This window comes from Cryptotermes secundus, unplaced genomic scaffold, assembly GCF_002891405.2.
Source record: "Cryptotermes secundus unplaced genomic scaffold, Csec_1.0 scaffold171, whole genome shotgun sequence".
NCBI classification, from domain to species: domain Eukaryota; kingdom Metazoa; phylum Arthropoda; class Insecta; order Blattodea; family Kalotermitidae; genus Cryptotermes; species Cryptotermes secundus.
Window position 1 is genome coordinate 1,732,043 of NW_019726223.1, and position 27,918 is coordinate 1,759,960.

At 39.6% G+C, this 27,918-nt stretch overlaps 2 protein-coding genes across 6 annotated transcripts; one reads left to right on the top strand and one right to left on the bottom strand.

The window, feature by feature from the left end:
* Window positions 1–169: 169 nt before the first annotated feature.
* Window positions 170–17,571, bottom strand: LOC111863937 (dehydrogenase/reductase SDR family member 7). Of its 5 annotated transcripts, none has more exons than XM_023850770.2 (8): window positions 17,382–17,571; window positions 15,178–15,311; window positions 10,268–10,417; window positions 9,860–9,969; window positions 8,550–8,789; window positions 7,716–7,835; window positions 3,769–3,935; window positions 170–1,846 (listed from the first exon to the last, which is right to left on the bottom strand). In XM_023850770.2, coding segments are annotated over exons 1-8 (1,002 nt in total). In that variant the 5' UTR covers window positions 17,384–17,571; the 3' UTR covers window positions 170–1,767. The 5 variants fall into 5 exon arrangements, with proteins under 5 accessions (XP_023706538.1, XP_023706534.1, XP_023706537.1 ...); XM_023850766.2 differs by lacking the exon at window positions 17,382–17,571 and adding an exon at window positions 16,318–16,491; XM_023850769.2 differs by lacking the exon at window positions 17,382–17,571 and adding an exon at window positions 16,251–16,296.
* Window positions 17,571–27,918, top strand: LOC111863939 (dehydrogenase/reductase SDR family member 7). The gene is made up of 8 exons (XM_023850771.2): window positions 17,571–17,945; window positions 18,910–19,039; window positions 19,301–19,450; window positions 21,067–21,176; window positions 24,086–24,325; window positions 25,027–25,146; window positions 26,004–26,170; window positions 27,671–27,918. The coding sequence occupies exons 2-8, from the start codon at window positions 18,916–18,918 to the stop codon at window positions 27,747–27,749; spliced, it is 990 nt and encodes a 329-aa protein (XP_023706539.1). The 5' UTR covers window positions 17,571–17,945; window positions 18,910–18,915; the 3' UTR covers window positions 27,750–27,918.

Sequence of the window (27,918 nt, forward strand, 5' to 3'; positions counted from 1 at the left end):
TCCCAGTACTACCAGATTTTCTGAGAAGTAGTGGATGTGGACTGGAGTCCACTCAACCTCGTCAGGATAACTGAGGAGCTATTTCAAGGAAATAGTGGCTCTGGGCTAGAAAACCAAAATTAACAGCCACTGGGATTTGTTGCGCTGACCATGCAACACCCTCTATCTGCTAAAGTTGGCACTAACTTTGCCAACAAGCGGCGGTCACTTGGTCAGTATAGTTTGCTTTAGGACTAAAATCACAGTTTTATACTTCCTTGCAAGCCTATAAAAAGAGGAGCAACAGCAAAAGAACTTCAAAATTGATGACTTCATGAAAGATAAAATGGTGAGATGTTTGAGTATGCATGGATTGGGCTCGCAGAATGGTGGGAAATAAAGGAGCGCAAGTTTTGATTAAACGAGTACTAGAAGCTATGAATGAGTTATGCCCAGAACTCTGGAGTGACGGATACAGTGATCAAAGCTGTAAACTACATAAAGACTCATCCACTAAATAGCAGACTTTGCAGAATTATCCAAGGAAATGGAGGCACAGCATCAGTCACTCCAGTTTTACTGTAATTCTCATTGGCTATTATGAGGAAAGTTGTGGTTCATGCTTACAACTTGCAAGAAGTAGCAACACTGTTTTTAGGAGAGGAAAAATCATAGTACACGCTTAACATTTTTGTAATGAACACGTTTCTGAGTTAGCATACTTAAGTGATATTTCTCAGAAGTTCAGTGTATTGAACACAAGTATGCAAGGGAATGATCATTGTAGCGATTGATAAAATGAAGGCATTTATTCAAAAGTTGGACTTACAGTTCAGAAAACTAGAAGTGAAAAGTATGGACATGTTCTCATTTGAAAGATTCTGTGAAGTCACACTGGAATTGATCAGTGTATCAAAGATCACTCAGTTAATCTACAGTCCTGGTTTTCTAAGTATTTTCCAGAACCAGTACGTGATCAATAAAAATGGATCATAGATCCATTCCATGATCTGCTTCAATATTAAGACTTTTCTCTCTTGAAGAATAGATATTATATATGATACTTCTTTAAAAGTACAGTTTCCTATGAAGTTGTACAAAGAACCTGGGGTGGGCATTGGAGAGTTCACTCACCTCAGCAGGAAAGCTCTGAACATCCTCCTTCCTTTTGCAACATCTTACCTATGCAAGACTGGATTTTCAGCAGTGGCAGCCATCAAAACAAAGCATTGTTCTATGATGAAGCTGAAAAATTACCTTTGAGTGGCCATTTCAAAACTTCAATTTCAATATGGTAAGTTATGTCAAACTGAACACTGTTCTTTGGAGGCCTTTGCTGACTGTTTTCAAACAAGTTTTTAAAAGTTTCAACAGATGCATTCAAGTTGGCGGAAATTACTTGAATAGAAATAAAACAATTTTTATTTCCTTGTATTTATTCTTTTTCTTTCTTTCTTCACACCAGTTCTTGAGCTTTATTGCCATCTCTCTCACAGAGAGAGAGAGAGAGCTAAATTTTATGTCAAATCTGTTGCACTTGTTCTGGAAGGGGGGCATGAAATTATTAACTGTTTTAAGGGGGGTGCAACGTATAGAAGTTTGGGAACCTCTATGCTGTATGAATTACCTTACCACGTTTTTCTTATTCTTTCTTCAAACCATGTCAGTTTTTGTTTAATGAAGCTCCACCTCTGGTCAGTGAACTTGCTTCAAATTGATATGATATGTAAGGTCTGGGCAGTTGATGGTGGAGCCTACAGCACAACCAGAATGCAGCTGATAACATATTCACACAGTTCTCATCTCCTTTCTCACTTTGGTGTCACGCATCTTTAGAAAGAATCGAGCGCCAAGGTAATGCACGAATCTGAAACATCAGCAGAACATTATGTCCATGGACATGAACTGGCCACATTCACAGATATTTAAGAACTGAGAGAACCATATAGAACCCCTGATCTGGTGGAAGTATTAAAAGGAGAAGGTTGGAGTGGTTGGGGCTTATGAGAAAAATGGATCAAATAAGGGTGGCTAAGAAAATTTTTGACAGTAACCCTGAACAAAGGAGAAAAGTGGTAAGTCCCAGTTAAGGTTGATGGTAGAGAATGATTTACTGTAGCTGAAAAGTGAATAATGACTGAAAAATGACGGCAGAAAAAGAAAAACTCAATGCAAACAGAATTAAACTATTTTCAGTCAAGTCTTTATGCACGTCTAAGCCATTGAAATATTTCATATTCAGATAAATTAAACCTTATAAATAATACTGATAACTATATACCGTATTTACGCATGTATAGGCCGCGTGCGTGTATAGGCCGCAGCACAATTTTCAGACAGAAATTATAGAAAAAATAATTTTCTTGGAATATTATTTCAGGAGTATTACACCCTGTATTACTAATTATGAATATAATTTTTTTAAATTGAAGTGTGATTTCGAATATTTCGAATATAATCCGCACCCCAGTTTTCCTCTTGAATTTTTGGCAAAAAATGTGCGGCCTATACATGCGTAAATACNCCCATTTTATTACTGATTCTGTTTGTATGGTTCATTTATTTCATCACAATCACAACGCTAAAAGTTATCCCCAAATCTATTTTTTTTAAGACTGAAATAAAGCGGCCTCTGTAGTCTAGGGGTAACGTTCCCACCTCATGACTCAAGGTACGCGGGTTCAAACCCAGCAGAGGTTGTGGAATTTTTAAAGGCGGAAAAATTCAGGGAACAAGTCCTCCAGGAGAGACTTTAAGCCATGGGTCCCGTGTCATAGATTTATGGCACGTAAAAGATCCTCATGTCTCTAGGAGACCTCTGAGCAAAATCAGGCAAAAAGTTTCCCNATGACAAAACAGGACAGACACAGGAATGAAGATCGCTCTTTTCCAGGATATGATGCCGTGCAATACAGGAGAAGTTCAGTGACATTTCAGAAGGAGATACTGCTTCCATCTTCAGGTGTGAAGTGTAAGCCAAGCAAGTAACCAGCAAGAAACAAGCACAGCTTGCTTCCCAGAATATTACACCTCATAGCTGCTGCTGTGAGAACCTCAAATTCCAGTGATAAAAGAGTTTAGTAACTGTGTCACAGCAGTGAATATGTCTATATTTTGCATCGTTCTACATATATATACAAAGTTTTTAAGTAAGAGATTTATTGCTGTCATTATGCAATCTCGGGTTACCACAGCAATGAGGCGGTGATTAGTTTAACACATTCCATGAATGTCGAAGTAGGTAGTAGGTAGAGCAAGATGTAGTTTGTTTCATATATCATGTGTACTCTGAGTACCGATAATAGTTTCATGTGGATGTGAAGAAGACTGTATACAGCTGACTATTCATGCATGTTTTTCATGAGCAATATTGTTATACGTCAGGCTCAACACATTCATGTTACTGAATGATGTGTCCAGGATGACTGGAAAGGAATATGGGCGAAAGAAAGGAAAATTAATTGTATGAAAGCTTATATAACAAACCATGAGACTTCCCACTGAATTCCCCTGTCCTGTAGCAGGTTATTAACAATGCTCTTAGTACTGAGGTTATATACCATTGGATGGTAGGATAAATTAGGATTTTGAAGGAAGCAGTTGTGGCCTAAACAAAGTATTATCCTGGGATTTTCCTGGAGGGACTCAGAAAAACCATGAAAAACTTCAGGATAATTGATGTCCCAGCCATGATTTGAACTGACCACCTCCTGAATATGAGTCTACAGCAGACTTGTCAGTACAGAATTCTCAGTTGGTGTTATACTAGTAGAACTTATATATACTTACAGGGATGTGATGTTGGGATAGTAGACAAAAATGTAGTATAAAGGAATGATTGGAAACAAAGCCATCCATGCTTCTTCCAGCTTATTGGCAATAGCAACTGCACACAGATATCCACATCGCTCTGCAGTCATCCGTCTATCAGTTGCCTCCACAGCCTGTCCAAATTTCTACAACAGTGAAATATAATTAATTCTCTTTACCAAATACTATTTGGATGATCAAATTGGTGGGGCATGTAGCATGCATTTGAGAGATGATAAATTCATACAAAATCTTAGACAGAACACCTGGAGTGAAGAGACTGCATGGGAGACATTGGGAGGATAGCATTAAAAAGGATGGGAGGATATGAACTTGAGTCATCTGCCTCAGGACAGGGACACATGGCGAGGTCTTGTCAACATGATAACGAAACTTCAGTTTCCCTTAAAGGTGAGGAATCTCCTGCAGAGCTGAGCAAGTGTTATATTCTCAAGGAGTCCACAACACTGAGTTCATCAGTTTGTTAGTGCACTGTAACAACTCACTGTTTAAGTTATTTAACAATACTGTTTCAACTACTGTTTTAGTAAGATTGGAAGATGATCCTCAATGGTGACAAGGATTTGAAAGAGGGTAGCTGTGGCCTATTTCAAGATTCAGTCCCAATGATGAAAATCACATAGGACAGCCAGTGATCCAGCCAGGATTTGGACAAGGAACATTCCCCCTCCTCTCTCTACCTCCCAAATTCAAGTACAGAGCATTACCACCACATCAACCTGCTCAGTCAGCTGTTTTTACTACTCAGAGAAGCCCAGATATTTACTGGGCACCAATTCTGTACATGGTTCCATGAATGATGTCCCTGTCCAGTCCATAGTCATTCAAAAAGTCAATCAAAATGTTATTTTAAAAACTATACATTATCTCTCTATGTGATGCTTAGGACATACATACATTCAGATTGTGGTGTTTTGGATTCTGACACCACATTACCTTGTGGACATATTAATATTGCAAATGAACATGATGCCTCCAACTTCAGGGTCAAAGCAGAGCCAAATGTTGCCACGTTTTATGGAAAATGTGACATGAATCAACAAAGCAAGGATGTGGTGGCTCATCGTTAACTTTAGGAGGAGGAGAGGAGACAGCCCTGTCTGGGCCAGTAGCAATGGGGAACAGGAGAGTATGAAAAAGTAGCCTTCTCAGGGTCAATTCAAACAAGTAAAGTGGGAAATTAGTCCATTTTGGGACACCTTCAGACAATAAATGGGGAAGTAGTCCATTTCAGGGCATCAGACATGAAGTGGGAATGTAGAAGATGAGTGGCAAAGTAGCTCTTCTAGGGCCAGCGCTTAAAGAAAAAAGTAAAGCTGTCCCTGTAATAGGCTGTGGAGGCCCAAAGGGTTGCGAGACGTCAAGGCTCCCACATTTGATAGACAATCAGCTCACAGATGGCTGTGAGGCTGTCAGCTTTATGTGCTGGCTGCCCTTTACCTCCAGGAAGATTCCTGGTACACAATTCTGTTAGAGGCTGTGCCAGCCCCAGGGCCATAATGCAGCTGGAAGGCTTAGCTCAACTGAAAAATCCAATGACTTCATGGGGACTCAAACCCGTGACCTTCTAGCTTGTAGCATAGTGCCTCAACCAACTATGCTACCACAATGCTAGAAGTGTAATATCAACAGGAAGTAACTGTCTTGTCCTTGGCCAGAAGCTTTTTATGTTCTCTGAAAAGGCTATAATCTGAATACTTATTGCAATGAGAGCCTCAGATCTTACATTCTACACAATGTCATCCTCTTCGTCATCACTGCTGCTGGCATGATCATTTTAGGAACAACACTTCACAAAGATATTCTTGATAGTAGTCGGTGTTACCAATCTCCATGCTTCTGTTTTTAAGAGCACTGCAGACAATACATCTGGCACCTTCTTGGAGCAGCCCCCATCTATCATGGCTATAGTCTTCTGAATCAACTGCTTTTTGTAATGGTGCTTGAATGCATGGATTATTTCAAAATCTAAAGACTGTAGGTGGATGGTACAGTTAGCTGGGAGAAATACAACTTGATGTTGCTGATAAATATGGTGGTCTTCAAATGGCAGCATACTGATCAATGAAAAGCAAGATTCTGCAATTTTTAGCACCCAGTTCCACTGCTATTCTTGTTGGCATGTCTTTGCTATTTCTTCCTTAAGTTCTTAGCTCTGCTGGTTTCTTCTGCTCCCAGCTCTGGTTTGTTCACCTCTGTTCTGTTGTTCTGTTCTGTTCTCCCATCTACTCAGTCTGCTATATTCGACAGTCAGACGGTCTAGAAGACATCTTGTTCAAGGGTTCTGTTTCGCGTTTTCGATGCACCGAAAGTTAGTGTATTCACTACCGTGGGAACTGCACTAGTTCTGGTTTTCATTTCCATGGTAATGGTCTGTTATGTATGTGTTGTCACATGAGTGTCTGTTACCCAGACAACGATGCAGGAACGTGACTACCAAGCCACTGTCTAGCAATGGATGCCCACTCTGACTCAGATATTCCAGATTTTAGGCAGCATGTCACAATATTTTTCAGCTACAAGAGATGGCAGTTTATCATGATCATCTGCATTGCATGTGAGTACAGTAACCCACCATTTATATTTTATACCACCAGGGCAAATATCTCCTTGAAAGGTGAAGGTTTTTGCTAAGTTGCAGATTGAAAAATAGACCAGTCTCATCAGTATTACATATATCACACATGTCATAACCTTCAATTTCTTGTAACAGTTGGTAATTTTTCCAGTCTTCTACAGTTTCTTGACTAATATCCTGCTCTCACCTAAGAGTTCTGCAAACAATGTTGTCTCCCCTAAATCTGGTGATGCACTGGAAGGCAAAAAGTTGACTATTCATAGATGAGCAGCTATGTACAAGGCATTCTCGTTGGGTGGGTGCCATCTATGGAAGCATTATTCTCAATTGCTTGCTTGAACCACGCAGTAAGTGCAAATCCCAGTTTCTCCAGTGGCAAAAGTTTCAGTGATTTCCATTGCTTAGAGAAAGGTACACACTGGACATCAACCTGCACTAGAATGTTTATTTTATCACTTACTGTAAATGATTTCTGTTTTTCTTTATTATCTGTATTTCATACGTTTGCTGTGAAATTCATCTTAATTGACAAAAATTTGGTCTCACTGAAGTGAAGTTACTCGTATATGGGCAATGGGAGATTGAAGAATTTAACCTGGGTGCATTTCTGCTGATTGTTTCATTTATGAAAACACACTCACTGTGTTGCAGTGGTCAGATTTTGGAGCGCTTATCAGACATAAGACACACTGCTCTTGGTGAATTACAGTTATACCAAGATGCAACAAGATCAAAGCAGTCCTAACAAGCAAGCTGCTTTGACTACAGCAGTGTAAAAATACCCTCATGAACAACAGGCTTTAGTGAAGTCATACAATGCATGCAGATCACTGGAAGGTATGCCTCAGCTTACTGGTAGCATGTATTTTTGGAATAAACCGTATGTGACTGCTAACAGAGGAGGATGTCTGTTGCCTCAGATATGAAATTCTGAAACTTGAACTACAAAATGTAAAATTGGGTAGATTTTTATAGTTATGACTAGAAAAATTAAATGCAAATTCATGGAAAATGTGAAAGTAAGGAATGTAAAATCCACTAAAGTTTAACACTGTTATGGGAATTTGGCTGGGACCATGCAAAAAGTGAATAAATTCATGAAAAACAGAAAATCCAGGATTGTAAAATTGAAGTTTCACTGTATTTATATACATATGAGACCTATAGATTCAGGTTGAAAGAGGGACTTTTTAACCATTATCAAGAATAAGAGACTTTGATAATTGAGATTTACCAAGTTTCCTGATCAACTTTTGTGGCACTAATGGACACCCCTTGTGAACGTTTGTGCTCTGACAAAACTATGGAAGTCATTGCTACCGCTCACCTCTCCAGCTCTGTCTGTAAAACTCTCGGCCAGGAAGTTGCTATGCACAGGACCAGGGCACAGCAAAGTCACTGCTATGTTGCTTGCCAGCTTCTCTATCCTTAGAGCATCGAAGTAACCCTAGCAAAACCAAATATCTGTGTCATTACTATTATTTAGTAGAATCTGTCTGCATCTGTAGATACTCCTGGGTATGGAGCAAAGCTGCAAATATATTTAATAAGCAGTTGCAGAGCTGAGAAAGGGTGGTCCTCCAGCACGAAGGCTGTAATGTTAAAATTCAGCATGTTAATGACATATGACACATGGCTTCAGACTTTGGCAAATTCTCTTTTAGAAAGAAAAGAATAAGGGAAGAGACAATTTGGACCTAGGCATAGATGGTATAACAAAAACTGCAACAGCAATAATTATGGCAATACTTTCGCTGCCAATCCTGTCACCTGAACTTTATTGTGAGCCAGTACTGATACCATCAACTGAAAGGCTGTTGCCAGTGTACATAGAAATGTCTTACATTCACTGACCCAAGACAACTCAACTGGTACAGCAAATGGGATATCGGCTGGACAACCAAGGCACTGGGGTTGATTTATGGCTGGGGCAAGGTATTTTTCTCTTTGTTACAACTACCATATTGGCTCTGAGGCCCATCCAGCTTCCTAACCACTGAATGCCAGGGCTCTTTCCCTGGAGGTACAATAACCAAGGCAAGAAGCTGACCACTTGCTTCTATTTAGTGCCAAGGTTAAGAATGCATGGAACTATACCGCACTCCTCCAAACATCTTCATGGTATAGTGCTGAATTAAAAATAGCGAAAACATTTACTTACATGTATGGCATGTTTTGCACCAGTATAGCTGCCTGAAAATGGAACTGCCTTCACTCCAGCAAGACTTGATGTGACTACAATATGCCCTTCACTCTTCCTCTGGAAGTAGCGCACAGCAATGCGAGACAAGGCTACCACCCCAAAAACATTGAGATCAAACATCTCTCTATCGACACCAAGTTCAATGTCTTCCCACTCTGCTCGCTGTGATCGACCTGCATTGTTTACTAGGATGTCCAGCTGAAATATTTGAAATGCCTACATTTACACAGAAGTTAACGGCACAACAGTTAAAACAGCTGGACAAGATTATTTATTCGAGAAGCGAAATCAATTCAGAAGGGAAGACGACAAGAGATATGTGTAGAAACATGCAAAATCAATCTCAGTTCTAATCACATTATAAAACGAATATTACGGAACAGAGAAATCCCAGTATAATAATATAAAACATATTTTAACATAAAGTTACAAACCAGAAGGCTTTGAAACTTTATAATAGAAGATAACCTATCACAACAGACCTTGATCCCTATCAATTAAGATTTCCCCACCAAAAAATTGATATGCATCTTTAATTTCTCCATATGTATTATATGTCCCTTCCATCTCATCCTTCTTGATTTAATTACCCTAATAAACATTAGGTGAAGAGTACAAAAATTATGAAGTTCCTCATAATGTACTGTTCTCCAGTTCTTTAATATGTTATTTCTCTCAGATTCAAATATCTTTATCAGTACTCTGTTCCTTCAAAGTGTTGACCACTTTGCATACCTGTACAAAGAAACAGGTCAAATTACACTTTTGCATACATTATTCAGAACACAGACTGAGGGCATGTAAGAACAGTGTGCTGAGGAGAATCCTTCGATGTCAGGGGGATGAAGGAACAGGAGACTGGAGAAAAAGTCATAATGAGGAGCTTCATGATCAGTACTCAACAAATATTATGATGTTCACATTGAGAGGATGTGATTGGTAGGGGATATGGCATGCATAGAAGAGCTGTTGCACACACAATATTTTGGCAGGGGAATCTAAAGGAAAGAGATCACCAGAAGACCTAGACAAGGATGGAGGATAATATTAAAAGGCATCCTGAAGAAACAGGATGTGAGTGTGTGGTCTGGGTTCATCTGGCCCAGGAAAGGGATCAATAGTGGTCTGCTGTGAGCACAGTAATGAACCTTCAGCTTTTATTTTGTGTAGCTGAGCAAATATTAACTTCTCTAGAAACACTCAATTCCACTTAGTTAATATATTTTAGTTACGGTTTGTATATGATGAACAGGAAGGTAAATCTTTACCTTCCCAAAATGTTCTAAGACCTGCTGAAAGTGGAACTCCATCTGGTCAACTGCTGTAACATCCATTGGCATCACCAAGACATCTCGTTCTGTGAGATTCTTCCCAATCCCTACAAGATGAGATCATCAGATAGAGATATAACATACAGCCCTTATATCCTGAGCAGGCTGGTAAGGCAGTAGTGCTCCAGACTCATATAATCAGGAGGTGCTCAGCAGGGACCTCTCAGCCAAGACATGACTATTCTGACTTATGTTTGCCATGGAAGGCATCTACAGCCATTTTCAGCTCTGACCTTTACTTAATAATTGGTCTCTACTACCAGAGAGACAGTTATGAGGCTGTTTAAAAAAGTTTCCATGGGTCAAAAAAATAATTCCAAAAGGAATATAAGAGTTATTACGTACTGAGACAATTACTCTGAACTCTCTCAAGTTCATTCAATCTGCGAGCTGACAGGACAAGCTTGGCTCCTCCACGGGCAAAAGCAAGAGCAATGTGCTCACCAATGCCACTAGAGGCTCCAGTAATCCACACGACCTTGCCACACAATGTATCTGCAACAGTCAGACACATGTTTACTTCTGACTCAAATTATATCTTATGAAAGAACGTATTATCATGTTTGCTGATGTGCAAAATGCACCAATGTAAGATAAACCAGACTTCAAAAGGAAATGTTTACTGAAGTGCACAGTCTTCGGTGCTGCAGTGTTGCAAAGTTCGTAGATGTCGTTACAACCTTGAAGACAGCACTCTTCAGTCACCACGAGAACTCCAAATCTATCAGAATAAGCACTGTCCATATTTCTGAATTACAACACTGTAAAAGTCTAGTAGGTGGAGACACCAATGCTTCACACAAATATACCGCTTATGAATTTCTTAAAGAAGCTTAAATTTAAAATTTATTAACAGAGTCAGATGAGAAATGGTTATAATGGACAGAAAAATGATACTGAGAAGGGCTTAAAATTAAAATTGAAAGACCAGAGGCCTATGGGAAGACCCAGAACAAGATAACAAGATGATTGAGCCAGGTACTGGAAGGTATCAAGAAGTGAAAAAGATCTGGCAAGAAATTAAAAAGGAAATAAAATTACTCTCTTCTGGGATGTGACACTGTGTAGTCTGGTAATCATGATGACACTTTGGAGGAATGAACTGCCTCCATCTTCAGGGTAGGGAGATTTGAGGTTCTCATAGCAGTGACTATGAGGAGAGAAACTGGAATCTCACATGGAGAGTTTCTGAACCCTTACAACATGGAAACAATTTTTTTTATTTGCATAGTGGGGGATGGAGTCCAGCTGGGTTCACTCGGCACGTCGGCCACTGATTGGCCTATTGTACCTGCCCCTGGTTATTATGATGATGGAGAATTTGGTGGTACGTAGATTGGCAGGAGAAACCGAAGTACTTGGAGAAAACCTGCCCTAGTGCTTTAACCGCTCACTTCGTTGGGCTCCACTTAAGTAACCGACCCACTCAGTGAGACTTCAAGCCCCACATGTTGGTCGTCACTTATCACCGTCCTCTTCCTTCTGGTGCTGCGGCTCACCTGCACCTCGTCTCTGGACACCTCCACTGGAGTTACTGCCCTCCTCCCGCTTCTCGTGGACAGCGAGAAGTTAGGTGGGAAGGGATGAGAATTGTGGTTGTTGGTGCTGGTAGGCGGGAGTTGTTCCTGTACTACCATTAGGTGTCACACATGTAGGGAAAGACGGGAGTATCTGGGTTCTGCTCTGTAATGTGTAGAGATAAGTTCTTATCCTGGGCCTTACGAGTCTGGTTCGGGCAGGGCAGGAAGATTCTTACACTACAGTCACATACACCACTCCAGACTTTTGCACTTAGTAATTATTTAATTCACTCCAGCTCACTGAATACAATAGAATCTATTAGTAACACTTATTTGGATTTTTAACTTATAATACTTTTACTGAAGGGACATAGTTGTAATCTGTGTCTGACTTGGCCAAAAGTTGGATGAAGACACCGAGGAGGAATAAACTCTCTCTGAATACTGAGGTCCACGAACCACAGACTACAAGAGAAATCCACTCCTCCAACCTTTTCTATTGGTTAAGTTTTCAAACTAGGAGGTTCCTTAAATTTGTGAATTTCCAATCATGTTGCTTTGCTATGTGATTCTGGCAGTTGCTGACCTGATGCTAAGGTTGACAGCGACTTGATGCATTACGATCAGGGGATGAGGCTCCGGCCCTCCCACTTCTAAGTTATGGCTGTCCCAAGCTGTCAGCTCTCAAATTCTCAAAGACTTTCTGACTCTGCTTGAAACTGCCAGAATTCCAGGAAAAGTACCAGATGTTACTTCCTGCCCACATAGCAAAACTTGAACTATGTCCCTTCTGCGTGTAAGAGTTGGCTATCTGCTGGATCTCTTTGTATTTACGTGATATTAACTTAATATAGATTTAATTAATACAAAATAGTCCACAAAATTATGATGAACGGTTACAGTGTCACTTTGTCCACCACAAATCCCGCTTGACCAGACCTGGGCTTGAACCTGGGCCGCCACAGTGGGAAGCCAGCGACTAACCGCTTGAGCTATGGTGCGGCCGTTACATGGAAACAATGGTAGAAGGTGCCAGCCCTGAAGCATAGGTAACACCTACTGGGATAAAGGGTATAGTTATTTCTCAATTTATTAGTAGATGCATTCCTGAGAAACACAGTGAAAATTAAAAACATGTAAATCAAATATAGTAAAACTGGGGGGGGGGGTAAGGCACAGGCCAAGCCAATCCAGAGGGATACAGATATTCGTTCAAGCAGAAGTAAAAGTAAGTGAAGGTATCCCTGTAACAGACTGTGGACTCCCAGAGGGCTGTGAGATGTTGACACTACCATATTTTTCTAGACAATCGGCTCAGAGATGGCGGTGAGGTTGTCAGCCNTGTCACTTTGTCCACCACAAATTCCGCTTGACCAGACCTGGGCTTGAACCTGGGCCGCCATGGTGGGAAGCCAGCGACTAACCGCTTGAGCTATGGTGCGGCCGTTACATGGAAACAATGGTAGAAGGTGCCAGCCCTGAAGCATAGGTAACACCTACCGGGATAAAAGGTATAGTTATTTCTCAATTTATTAGTAGATGCATTCCTGAGAAACACAGTGAAAATTAAAAACATGTAAATCAAATATAGTAAAACTGGGGGGGGGGTTAAGGCACAGGCCAAGCCAATCCAGAGGGATACAGATATTCGTTCAAGCAGAAGTAAAAGTAAGTGAAGGTATCCCTGTAACAGACTGTGGACTCCCAGAGGGCTGTGAGATGTTGACACTACCATATTTTTCTAGACAATCGGCTCAGAGATGGCGGTGAGGTTGTCAGCCTTATGTGCCGGCTGCCTTTTATCCCCAGGAATATTCCTGGTACTCATTTCTGTTACAGGCTGAGTCAACCCTAGGGCCATAGTACGGCTGGAAGGATTAGGTCAAACTGAAAAAAAAATCCACCTCATCGGGATTTGATCCAACCTTCCGGCTTGTAGCATAGTGCCTCAACAAACTACGCCACCACGTGCCCCCGAGATATTCATTCATGTAAAATATTTTGCTTAGCTTATTTTATTTCAGATTTCATACTTTCACTGAACATAAAGTGAAAACTACATTTATTTTAGTCAAGCTAACATTCTTCTATCTGATCTTTTATTTTTAAGCTTGTCATTTAATGATGCTGTCAGTATCATTAGTGACTGCATAAACATATCAAAGTGAGTATTAAATTATGTGAATTAAGAAGTGGTATGCATTTTTTGACTGTGTTAAATGAAAATCACATAAATGAAGAAATGACTGTACCCTGATAATTGAGGAATGTTTTTCTGAAACATAGGGACCACGCTATATGGTATCATAAACCTGAAAACCTCAAATTTCATAAATATTCATTCTACTGACATTGTAAATCTTCAGTATGGAAGATTCAGACTGTATTCAGAGGAATAAAAGTGTTTTATACTCAAGAAATATGGGATAGACAAGAAAACCAGCTTCCCTACCCTGTAACCAGCCAAGAGCCAGGTAAGGGCTATTGCACACATCAGGGACGAGTATGGAGCAATGACGGACAGTTAGTAAGGGAAAACCAAAGTAACTCAGGGGGGAAAAAATTATCAGTACCATTCCATCCACCACTTATCTCACATGAAATCAGTAGGGACTGAACCCAAGACTCTCTGATTCGAAGCCAGCAACTGTCCACTTGTGTTATCACACAGAAGTGTTTAAATTGAAAAATATTTGTCAACAATGATGAATTACATGACCTTACAATGTTAACCTCTGATCAGTATGCACAAGCATTTATAATGAGCTAACTCCAAGGTTTATCTTGAGAAGTTGAAAGATGCTCACCTGATCAAGAATTCCCACCAGGTTCTATGGAATTCAAAATTTCATTACCAAGTTCAAAAGACCTATGTGCACTCAAATCAGAAGCTTTATAAGTATGTAATTCGTTATTGTATTACTAGCTAGAAAGACATATGTCAATTTCCTTTTCATAAAATAGCCCTGAATGCCTAGAGTGTAATTTGGACTTTCCTGTAATTTACATAATATATAAAACAGTAAATACTCTACTCTCTATCCTTAACATTCTGTTCAAGGTAGTGATTTCACTGTACAATCCAAAGTGTCATTATTTATGCAACCCAAGGTCTCAATTCACATTCTGTTCCATGCAAGGAGACATGCTACATACCAGCGTTGCCACATCTGACAGATTCAGTATCCAATCTTTGACACTTCAGAAGTGAGGACAAAACCACCTTGTACAGGATGATTCTCTCAGAGAACTTCCTGAATCAAATAATCACACCAATTTACCAATGAAAACAAAACTTGGCAGCATTGTGCACTTTACAATACTGACCTGGTGCCTATCTGTCCAGTTCATGCCATCTCCGTTATCAAAGAAACTGCTACAATTACTCCTGCCATGCTGGCCATAACAACTGCATACATGCAACACTATGCCAACCTGTGTCTCCAGGTGGTAGGAAACCAATTTTAACACATTCTGTAGCCCACTCATCTCCACACCTATTGTGGAGTGCACCTGCGAAGTTTTGTTTCATCCGTAATTCCTGCATGAGTTATAATTATTAATTCAGGGTCTTGTGCAAGCAGTTCGCCCTTAATGTGAGATTATAAATAAATTTAATAGATTCAACAGCTATATTTATACAGCGGTTTCTCTGGAATCAATTTGATTAGCAAGGAACTGCTGTACTGTCACAGGGGAACTATGTGATTAATGTCGTTAAACTGAAGAGCTCACCTATAGGCTTCCCCACTTTAGTTGCCCATGCTAAACTCAGATCACAGTCTACTAGCAGCAGTGCGATGATGTACACAATAATGCATATCACAATCATTGTCACAATCCATGCGCAGACATTCATCTTGAGAGACCTGAAGACAACACAGAATGTGCTGTAAACTGATTTATGGGATACATAAAAATGATTAGGGCATTACAATTCAAATTCAAAGTAAAGGAACATATTGGATGACCCAGAATAAGATGGCTGGGCCAAGTACTGGAAAACATCAAGGAAGGAGTGAAGAGCTAAAAAGAAATCAAGAAAGGAAAGGCTTCATTGAGACAGGTGGCTTTTGAGACTTTGCCCATCAACCTGTATAAAAGGGAAATGATGCTAAACAATAACAATACTTTTTACAAATAACGGGTCTAAGGTGCAATTTCTTTGATCTCACAAAAATTAAAAAGACCATAAGAATCACTTTATAATACACCAATTCAGTACTTCTACGCAGTGGCGAAAGCTGGAAAATAAAAGATGACAAAAACAAATGGATTCATCACATTGGCATAATGCAAAAAGATAGACTTGAGAACATTAGGCAGAAATAGCTCATCGCCTTAAACCACACTGGTTACTATATGTACCACCAACTTTAACATGAAAAAAGTCTACATTCGGCCCACAATGGATTTATGTTTTGCAGGATTCTCACAATAAACAGTGCTTAATTCCTGAACAGCATTAACAAGCAGACCTTTATAATTGATGAGTTCTATTTCTGGCAGGAATTTAATTCTTAAAAATTATTTGCACGATCTTCAGACAGTTCCCGGGTTCTAAGTTGCTAATGCGTGCTTCTCACGCAGCCCTCCTGATTTAAATTTTTTAAAAATACCTGGCTCTGGACGCCCCCACGTATTATTTTTCCGCATTATGCAACCCGCTTAACTAATTACAAAATATGAACTCCGTGGCCCTTGTCCACAGCGGTTCACCAAACTTGAGGCCTAACGCCAGTTATTCGTAATCTTCAACACGCGAGAGAAAGAGTAAGACAATCAGATGGCTGTTTATTTCGTACTACCAAAATCCACGAGAGCAATGGACTCCAACACGCCATGAAGGCAACACAGTAGTAATAGCAAACTTACCGAGTCGTAACAGTTTTATAACGATCGTTTCTCTTACACCTACACTCCTAAGATGCTACAAAACACTGGACCACTTTCAAGGTCTACATGGTATACCTCGTCTACATCATCTACACGACTTCAATGGCGACCTCATGGCCGTTTTCCGGGCACTACTGTAACCTTCCAATCGCTTCCAATCACGTGAACAAGCATCTTGCTTCAGTCGTAAAGGTCGTAAAGGTTCACGTTAAACAACCTTCCTTCCATAGCCATGTGCCAAAGGCTATCCCTTGTTCCTCTACTTTCGTAGCTGTTTAATTTGTATGAGTCAGGGTAGCAACAGGCTGCCGGCAGACACAATACATTTTACTCTTCTCCGCAGCGTTCAGACCGGTTCTGGGGACCACCCATCCTCCTATCCAATGGGTACCGTAGGATCATTCTCCGGGGATAAAGCGGCTGGGGCTTGAAGCTACATCTCCACTCCCCCACATTTCTTCATGGTGTCAAGCTCAAGCACAGCGACATTTTTACCTTTCATTTGTGATCTATTTAATTATGCAGTAAGCACACTATTGTTACTATGCCGGCATTCTTCTGGAGTGGCTATTGCAAGAAAAGCTATAAAACACCTCAGCCAGGATAGCCGGTCTCGGTGTCGAGATGTGAACCCGGGGCTTCCCGATCACGACCGCAGTACTGTCCACTCGACCGCTGCGTTCGGATTTATTGATGAGACTATTGCTATCGATTGCTATAAATGGGAGTGCGTTTCATCAGTGACGTAATTGGTTATGTAATTATCAGAAACTTCCTGCACGTGTCGGTATACATATGCCGCTGGGAAATCCATACGTAGAGGACTTACCTTTCGTAACGTTTCCCTCACAAGGCTATGACCGGTTAAGAAATACTCTGGTTCGAAAAGCAGATGGACTTTGTCCTTTGTAGTACGGTAGTTATATGTAAAAGTAACGCTGTCCTTCGATTAAAAAAACACTACACCATTAGGACGTATGGAGAAGTGGAGGTATAGCCCCACCGTTCTTCACCTGGGCACAAGATGGAGGTATTACACGTACATGCTTTTACGTTCACAATCGAGCTGGTTGGTATAGCTGCAACGCTCTTGACATGTATGCCGGAGGTGCTCGGTTCGAATCTCGGCAGGTACACCGCCAGGCTGTTTCACGTGAGTTCCCTCAGTATCTCCTGGCAAATGCCAGGATAGTATCTCGAGTAAGCCACAACCACTTCCTTCCAAATCCTGTCCAATTCATCGTTCATCTATCACCGTACCAGTCAACGCTAGTCGAAATATTGATTCCGCCTCATAATAAAAAAAAATCTCCATTTTGCCCACACAGTGCATGTGCTTCTGGGGGTGCTAATCGGCTTCTGCAAGAACAAATCTCCGCGATAAATTCCCCACTGGACAGAAGGGAGAAGTCTGACAACATAGCATGCTAGATGAGAGAGAGACCAAGCAAGACAGAGCGAGAGAAAGTTTAAATAGCGCAAAGTCAATAAGAGAGCAGGGCGTGCCTATGCTGCGTAAGAGGCGGTGATAAGGCTCGCATCTGACGATTTTGCTCAAAAATATACTCTGAAAGTGAAACAGAGTAACCACACCTACATTGTACTTTGTAAGTACCTGATTCTTACCTCTGTAGCGGTACTGGTTACCGTGATTCTTATTTTTCAAGCTGCATTTTCTTAAGTTTGTTATTAACTATTTTCTTAGTATCGAGACTAAATAGCGTCGATGATTTGGCGATTAATGAATATGCAGCAGTTGGTAGAATGCGAACTGGCAGGGAAAACCAAAGTACTCAGAAAAAAACTTGCCTCCCCTATGACAGTTTGTCCACAACAAACCCCACACATTTTGGAGGATTGAACCTGGGTCACCGTGGTGGGAAGCTGATACGTTGAATTTGAGGTGCTTATGGTTGTCTGTGAAGAGTACTACGCACTGGGATGTGACGCTATGCAGACTGGTAGGTTCGACATTTCAGAAGAATAGTGAGCCTTCAGTGTCAAAGACCAAGTATTGAAAGTAACTGCCCAACCCCAATCCAAAGGAAGCAAATGGAAACCTATAAGTTTACCACCTTTCGGAAGAATGTCGTTAACTTAAAAAATCGAGGCAATTTTTTCTATCCCTCTTGACCTACTTGTTTTCTCACTTTGGGGGGGGGCTGATCTCATAATGTTATTACGTTGTGTGTGGTAACTGGTTTGGACAGCTGCTGGAAATTCTTTCCCATGAGTTACACAGTACAGTCAAAGGTTCATTAACTCAAAAGGACTGTCGTCTAAACACAAATTTGAGACACTAAAATTTCCACTGAAACATCGCACTGCCAGTGAAAGACAAAGCAGTATGCTATAAAGGTTATTAATTAAATAATATAAAATTATTAATTAATAACTTAATATGTATTTACTTTTAAAGATATACAATTTATAAAGGAAACTGCAGTTCAGTATTTTCAGCACATCAACAGAATAATTTAGGACTCCATCCAAATAAAAGATAAGTGATTTGGAAGTATATAATGGTAGAAATGTTGCTGAGTAACCTAAAGTGTATTTTATTCTTTACAGTTCATCATGAACTTCATCACATCACTGGCACTGATTGCAGTTGCTTATGCCATTTTGTATGTCATTGCTCTGCTGTTTGTTGACTGTGACCTTCGGCTGGCATGGGCAGAAAAATTTGGAAAACCCACTGGTAAGTTTTGAAAAATTAATTACCTGTAAATATATATAAATGCTGCTTAGTGTGCATACATATGCAGACATTGTGATAATTCTCCTGGTAAGAAACTGGTCAGGTACAGCTTCTTACCCTGTCATGCACTTTTACTTACATTTGCTGCAAGCAGGAGAGCTGTAATGGCACATGTGCACAGTATAGCTGGCCAAATGAATATCCTTTGCTGTACTTAACAGATTTTTGAGACCTTCCCAATAAAGTATTTTATATGTACAGATTGCCTGGCAGGTAAAGTTGTGTGGATCACTGGAGCCTCTAGTGGGATTGGAGAGCACATATCTCTTGCATTGGCACGTGCAGGAGTAAAACTTGTTCTGTCAGCTCGAAGAGCATATGAACTGGAGAGGGTCAGGCAGAGCTGTCTCAGTGAGTATTGCAACTATGAATTAAAGTTCCCATTCTGAATAATGCCAAAGTATCATGCAGTTTATGAGAAATAAGGAATGTAATCTTACCGCCAACAGCTGATCTGGGTTGAGATATAAGATTCCAATGTAACGTTACCAGACCAACTCAGTATTTATGGTTTGAGTGACTGAAACACAAAGGTGACCACTATTCCTATCTTCAGTCTGGATGACTGGAGAATCAGGGTCCAACTCCCAACAGGAGCAAGACGTTTCTCTCTTCACCACCATGTCCAAACAAGCTCTAAGGCCAACCAGCCTCCCACTGAATGGGTACCAGGGGCTGTTTCCATAAGAATAAAGTGGCCAGGGTGTGAAGCGGACCATTCACCTCCATTTAGTGCAGAGATTAGGAACGCATGGAGCTATAGCTCCACTCCCCCCATTTTCTTTTCATTCATTCATTTCATTTCTGTTAATCCAGGTTGGTACAACCGTTGGATATAGAGGAAGTCAAAAAACATGCAGTCATAAAAAGATTTTGTCAAAATTAAATATAAGATTAACAAGCAAATATAAATATTACAAGGTAACAATTTTAAAAAATTATACATATAGATAATATTTTGAATTAATAAACAGATAAAACAATTACAAATTATCTAACTTTGTACATAAAAAGTTATCCACTATATAAAATGAAATGAAATTTTAATACCATATTAGCACATCTATTACCGCACTCAAGTCATGGAAAGTTCAATCATTTTATAAAAGTGTGCTAATTAAAAGAGGTACAACCACAAAACTACTTGAGCATAAAATACTACCAGTTTGTAATTAGCAGTAATAGAACAAGAAAAAGATAATAAATGATCATAAAATATAACAACGATTTTATGCTGTCTAGGTGGTTAACTAGTTTTATGCTTAAGAAACTCATCAACAGTGTAAAAAGAATGCTCATATAAATATTTTTTTAACGCTCTCTTAAAACTTTTAATGTCACATGCCAATACTTTAATATTATCTGGAAGATGATTATAAATCTTGACACCTGCATAAGCAGGACTTTTATGAACCATTTTCAGATGAGTCGTTTGTTGGGAAAAAATTGGAATTATTCCCAGTATTGAAACTATGAATCTCAGAATTTTGTCTGAACCAAGTTTTATTTGCAATCACAAACAGAGCCAAGGAGAATATGTACTGTGAGGCCAGAGGTAATATATTTAATATTTTAAAGAATTTTCTGCAGGAATCCCTAGTCTTGCCTTCATTAGTATTCTAACCATTCACTTTTGAAGTTTAAAATATAGTTTAATTATATTATTATAGTTTAATGGAATGGTGCAGAATTAGGTACAATGACAACTTTATATTTACTCCCCTTGATCGTGTGCCAAGATTAAAAATACATGGAGCTTTTCCTCCACTATCCTTGCATCAAATATAGTATGGTGGTTACATACAGGAAAACATTTCTTTTTTCTACCACCAAAATTTGGGACTCCAAACTCTAAAACCTATGGCAGCATACAGTTCCTTACATAATTATATGTGAAATGGGCTGGGTTAAAATCGGTTGCACAAATTAAGGCACTTGTAATGAAATAAGTCTAACTAATGTTTTAGAAGTTGGCAAGAACCTCAAAGAGAAAGACATCCTGGTGCTGCCAATGGATGTACTGGAAGTGGAGAAGCATAAAGCATATTTTCAGCAAGTCATTGACCATTTCGGTCACGTAAGTCAGTTTCAGCTCACATTTCAACAGTGAAATTGATAATTTGATTTACATACATTTGAATATTTATTTTTCTGTTGAGTGGGTAGTATTCTGCTTCATATTCAAGAAGTTCCAGGTTCAAAACCATGACATGAATTAGCATGCATAATTCTCACCGTCTGTGTCCAACTTCGTCGATGTATTAAAATTCACACTTCAAAAGCATTTAGCTCTTCCTGTTATGATTATGATTATTATTATTATTAGAGGGGGTGGGTTTCCCCATGCACTTAGACCAGTTATTGGTCCACTGTGCGTCCCCCTTTAATTTCTGCTGTCGCCATACCCTACCGGTACTGGTGCATGCTATCAGCCCCGTTCAGCCAACGAGGTCGGCCGTCGGTACCCGATATTTCCCCCATCTACCAGAGGCATTGGAAACTACTTGGGCGGAAAATTGTTGTCTAATTTTGCTCAGAGGTCTCCTAGAGACATGAGGATCTTTTACGTGCCGTAAATCTACGACATGGGACCCACGGCTTAAAGTCCCTCCTGGAGGACTTGTTCCCTGAATTTTTCCGCCCTTAAAAATTCCTCGACCTCCGCCGGGTTTGAACCCGCGTACCTTGAGTCATGAGGTGGGAACGTTACCCCTAGACTACGGAGGCTGCTTATCTGTTCCTGTTACTCAAACACTAACTTGTTTTGGCCCAACTGGCTGCCATCATTAGGTGTACAAGTTGTAGAGGACACTGCTACCCTTTTGTCATCCTCCTACACTTTGCATTTTAAGGTGTAAAATATTTTACTTTAAAATTATCTACAAGTTGTATACCTCATGATGGCCAGTTCGGCCAAAACACATAGTATTTCAATAACAGGAAGAGACAACTGCTTGTGAAATGTGAATTTTAATATATTGACAAAGTTGCACAGAGACGGTGAAAAGTGTGAGTGCTGATTGACAATATGTAAGGCAACAGGATGCTGCAGTATAAACTGTGACCTGGAGATTGGCTACATTGACTGGAGGTTTTCATGTTACTGATCCTGATATGTGTTCACAGAAATTATTAAAATCGTTGCTTGACAAAGAAAAAAATTATACTAAAATCTGTTAACAATAAATAATATAGCATAAGCGAAATTTGAGGTTCTTATGGTGACAAATATGAAGATTATTCTAGAAAGTGGAGCAGCAGCAGATTACTGCAAAACACTGGAGTTTGCCAGGCTACATAGTGTTACAACCTAGAAGACACTAACTTTAGTGTAGCATAAATATAAGTCTTAAAAAGTGTGAATTTTATATTATGAAAAAATGCTATACTAATAACTTGAAAGATTTCTGTTCCAAAGACTTGATCCATAAGAAGTGTAGGAAGGTTGTTTCTGGTGCATTTTCAACAGAAAGTTGCAAAAATGCAGTTGTTAGTTTCACAATTTCTGTCTGTACATAACAACTATACAATCACTGAAAAAAATTTCTACACAATCTGATATCTTGGAGTTTTACGAACACAGAAAAACTGCTGGTTATCCACCATGTATCAGCAGTGGGGTATGCTGCTTACATAAATCTGCAAGTTGCACAAGAAAATCTCTTAGAAACCAGAATAAAAGCCAAAACACATTTTGATCATAGTTCTTGCATTGGGGTCTTCATAGGAAACATGGCATACTGATGGGTGAAAGATTTTCAGTATGCTGTAACATCATCATCATCATCAGTAATCTGTCAAGACGACAGGTCCACAGTCTCTTTCAAAACAATTCCTCCACTTAATGCGATCTAGAGCTTTCTCCTTCAAATAACAGCATCCTCTTCTGTCCCCAAGGTCATCCAGCATCTTCTTACGTCTTCTTCTTCCTCGTCTTCTTGNGATCAAAATTTAGCTAGCCTCTACTGTAATGGCTCCAGCACGAGGGAGGACAGCAGGCAATGCTGCTAGTGGCGGCTGGGAGAACTACTGTGTGGCAGGTGAACATGCATCTCACAACTTTGTGTTTGAAGTAACTTTATAAAAATGATAAATTTTCTTTGATATTCTTTCCCGTTCTGGATAACCAGGACTTTTATCAACATGTTCCAGTTTCAGTTAAAAATGCACAATAATGGGCACTTCATATGAAGAGCTGTGTATGTTTGTATGTGTATCATGGTTGTAACTTGTATGCAACTTGCTAAATACTTTAAACAAATGCACTGTAACTAGTATGCTACACATATACATGTGTATATATTTCATAACATCTTTATCTTTTATGGTTGTGATTAAGTTCTTTCATGTATTTCCATTTTAACCAAAAGGTACTGCTGTTTTGGTATTCAGTTCTACATAGAGTACACGGTGTTTCACCATTTGGAAATGTATTCATAAATAAGCACTGAACCAAAACTAACACAGAGTACACTTAAGATACAGAAATAACCAACTAACCCCATGGAACCAAATTCTTGAGAAGATGGTAGCTGCTCACTCAAGATATCCCTATCATTTTATGGAATCTGAAGGTTCATTACCATATTTATGAGGGCCTGCCAGCGGTCCATATCCTGAGTCAGGTAAATCCAGTCCACACTTTTCCATCCTATTTCTTTAAGATGCATTTTAATATTATCCTAGTGGTCTCTTTGCTTAAGTTGTTTCTGCCAAAACTTTGTATGCACTACTGCTCTCTCCCATGCATGATACATGCCTTCCTGATCTTATCCTCCTTGGTTTGATCATGTTAATAATAATTAATGAGAAGTAACCTTGTTGTCCAATACCACCAGTCTTGTATTCTTCCTGTAACGCGAGAGACCAAGTTTCATACATATACAAAACTACATGGAGAAATACCTAGTACAAAATAAGATTATTCCATCTGTAAACTGACTGGCACCATGGCATGTATGTATGTGGGAATGTTTTATGTTATAGCTGGATGTATTGGTAAACAATGCTGGCCGGTCACAGAGAGCTATCTGGGAAGAGATTGAACTTGCTGTTGACAAGGAGATGTTCAACCTCAATGTGTTCAGTGTCCTGTCCCTGTCTCGCATTGCAGTGCAACATTTCATGAAACAGAATGAAGGTCACATTGTTGTCACATCAAGTTTGGCTGGCGTGATGGCAGCTCCCTACTCAGCCAGCTATATCGGTGCGAAACATGCCATCCATGTGAGTGAACATTAAGAGGTTCTGAAGTGTTCATGGTGGTCAGTAAGAAGCGTAGTGTCTTCTGGGATATGATGCTCTGTAATCCAGTAGAAGTTAATCACTGTTTTGGAGGAATATGTTGGGTCCATCTTCGGTATATTTCTTCAAAACGTTGGTGAACTTCTGCTGGACTACACGGCATCACGTCCTAGCAATTTTCATTGTGTTGATGGTCTTCAGGATGTAGTGCCATGTAATATGATAGATAGATACCAACATTTTGGGAAAACCTTCTGCTGCCATCTTCAGGACAGAAGTTTGCTGAGGGGAGAAAGATGTTACACAATATAGGGAATAGAGGATTTGGTTTGGAATTGTGAACAAGCCAATTGGAACCAATGCCCTGAAGAAGGTTTACTCAACACATCCTATCATACATTATGTGGCAGCTTCCTCCACTCAGCTGACTTATTCTGAGAGGACAGAAATTAGCTCCATCTGAGGAACCCAACAGAATAGGTTTCATACTTATATCTGTTGATGGAAGCAGGGCCCATTTCTTTAACAAAAATGGGAATGAAAAATATATGTGTTATTCTACTAACTTGTTTCCACTTAATAAGTTTGCATTGAAACATACAGAGACTGATAAAACAAATTCAGTACTTCATCAATTACATATGCAGCACAAGATATTCTTTGTTCTCTGTATGCTGATCTAGGGCTACTTTGATGCCTTGCGTTTAGAGAAGATGATGCACAACATAACTGTGACACTGCTGTGTCCTGGGCCAGTATTCAGCAACATTCTGGCAGACAGCTTCACAGGCAGACCTAAGGAGGTGAGTATATGCATCACCATATTGACATCGAATAAGTTGGCGCAGCAGTAAAGCTCTTCACTTACTGTTGACAGGTGAGTTGAGAGTGTTCGGTTTGAATCTTGACTGGGACACTGATTAACCTGACAGGTTTTTCATAGTCTTCTTCTATCACCTCAGGCAAATACCAGGAAGGTATCTCGGTTAAGCCAGAACTGCTTCCTTTTGAAACCTTTTCAAGTCATCATCTACCTCTTATACCATTTGATGCTATGTAGTCTAGTTACTGTGTTGTATAACAACCCATATGCCCACACAGCATACTGATTGTACATCCTTGTACTTTTATCTGTCCTACAATCTGAAAGGCTTGTTACCAGACATCATGGTCGAGAGGATAACTATGTGGATCCCACTGGAAGTAGTTCTTGCAATAAAATAAATTTGTGAGGAGCAGTGTAATCATGGGGCACTCTTTTAATACCACAAACAATTTACCAGTTTTTAGGCACATTCCCAAGAACTGCAAAAAGCAAAATAACTTTGTCATGACTGTCTGGCTGTCCAAGGGGGAAAAAAACCCCCAGCACCCATGCGAAAGGTTTTGGGGATAGTTTATTTTGAGAAGTTCTTTGAAGAAAATTGTTTTGGTTAAAACTGAACAGAAATAATGGAAACTTTTCACAAAGACTATGCATTTTCTGTCTACTACTCTACTGACAAGAACACACTAGGGTTGCCATCGGAGCAAAGCCATGGCTATTCTCTTCATTAAATTCATACATGAAGTGTCTAAACATGTCTCAAATGTTACATTTTACACACACTACAGCTGTGTAGTTGATGTTTTAACCGAGACAGTTTTTTCAATTCTTCAGAAATTTGGCAAGCCAATGGAGATAACTGATCGACGTATGTCGACAGAACGGTGTGGACACCTGTGTGCAGTAGCAATTGCAAACAAACTGGATGAAGCTTGGATGGCACTACCACCTATAATTTTTATGGTTCATTTTCTCATCTGCTACCCTAATGTTGCATCACTGTAAGTATAAAACAACTTACCTTTATAAATATGTGTTACATAACTGTCTCTCATTATGTTCTGTCGCCATGTTGATGTAAAAATCCAGATATTGGTTTCAGAAATGCTGCATAATGCCAGTTAAATTTGTGCAGTTTGTCTGTCCATCCATATATATACACACACACACGAAACAATTAAAGAACTGGTAAATCAATTTTTATGAAATTTGATATCTGACGAGTTTGAAAATTTCCAAATTAACAAACGGCACTGAGCCGAGTCCTCATTGAGAAGCTAAGAGTTGCTCACCCACTCAAGACATTCCCAGCCTTTCATGGAACCCAGATGCTCATTACTGTGTTCAGAAGAGCCTGCAATTGGTCTGTATTCTGAGCCAAAGAAACCCAGTCCAGACCCCTCACATGCTATTTCATCGAGTTCCATTTTAATACTATCATCCCATCTACTTTTAGGTCTCTGTAGTGGGTTTTGTCATTCAGGCTTTAACACATTCAGCATTTTGTTATAATCAGACAAAAATAATGGATATTGTACATAAAGACATAAGTGTTCTGTTCCTGTCTCAAGTGTAACTTGCTAGATAGGAGCAGCCTCCGTAGTCTAGGGGTAACGTTCCCACCTCATGACTCAAGGTACGCGGGTTCAAACCCGGCGGAGGTCGTGGAATTTTTAAGGGCAGACAAATTCAGGGAACAAGTCCTCCGGGAGGGACTTTAAGCCATGGGTCCCATATCGTAGCTTTACGGCAAGTAAAAGAACCTCATGTCTCCAAAGGAGGCCACTGAGCTAAATTAAGGACATTTCCCGCCCAACAGTAGTCTCTAACGCCTCTGGTAGATGGGGGAAGCATCGAGATACCTTTGAGCCAGTAGAGGCCGACCTTGCTGGCTGAGTAGGGACTGATGGTAAGCACCAGCACTGGTAGGGTATAGAGGCTGGTAGAAGATAATAGGGGGACGCATAATAGATCAAACTGGTCGTGGTGCATGGGGAAACCCACCCCCTCCAATAACAACAACATAACAACAACAACTTTCCAGATCTTTATCAGAGCAGAAAATGCTTTCAACAGAAGTTGCAAGGAAGAAGTAAACATTTTATGCCTTGTACACTTTTTCTGTAAGTCTCGCAGTTTAAAAAATAAGTAAGATTGTTATACAATGTGTATACACTTCCAAACTTGTATATTCAGCACTCAACAATGGGCTTTCCATACACTCCTGGAAATTGTTCAACAATCAAACAGTCATTTTCCGAACACATGCAGAAATTACCGAAGTCACTTATCCTCCATAATAATTAAATGAAGCTTCCTCCCATCTGAATTTATAGCTGTGCATGTATATAAATATATTTCTTTTGGCTTACCTGAATAAATATTTAAAATATTTGATATTTTTGCAATAAATATTTAATCATGTTATTTTTTAATTACTTGCGCTGAACATACCTGTTAAGCTTTTACAGTACATATATTTAGAAACTTGTTCTTTTCAGAGTAACTCGCTTCTTGGGACCCAAGTTCTTCGTCAAGATGCGTGACACCAAAGTCAGAATGGAGATAAAGTCTGATTAAAATGATTACCACATAAGATACTAGTCAACCTACAAGATTATTACAATGATGAATGAAGACTGGATTTCACATATAGGATATAATGTAACAAGCAAAAGTTAACTACGTTAATGGTATGATGCCATTATGACTGAAACAACATACAGGATGATAAAAAATGTGAAAGTAA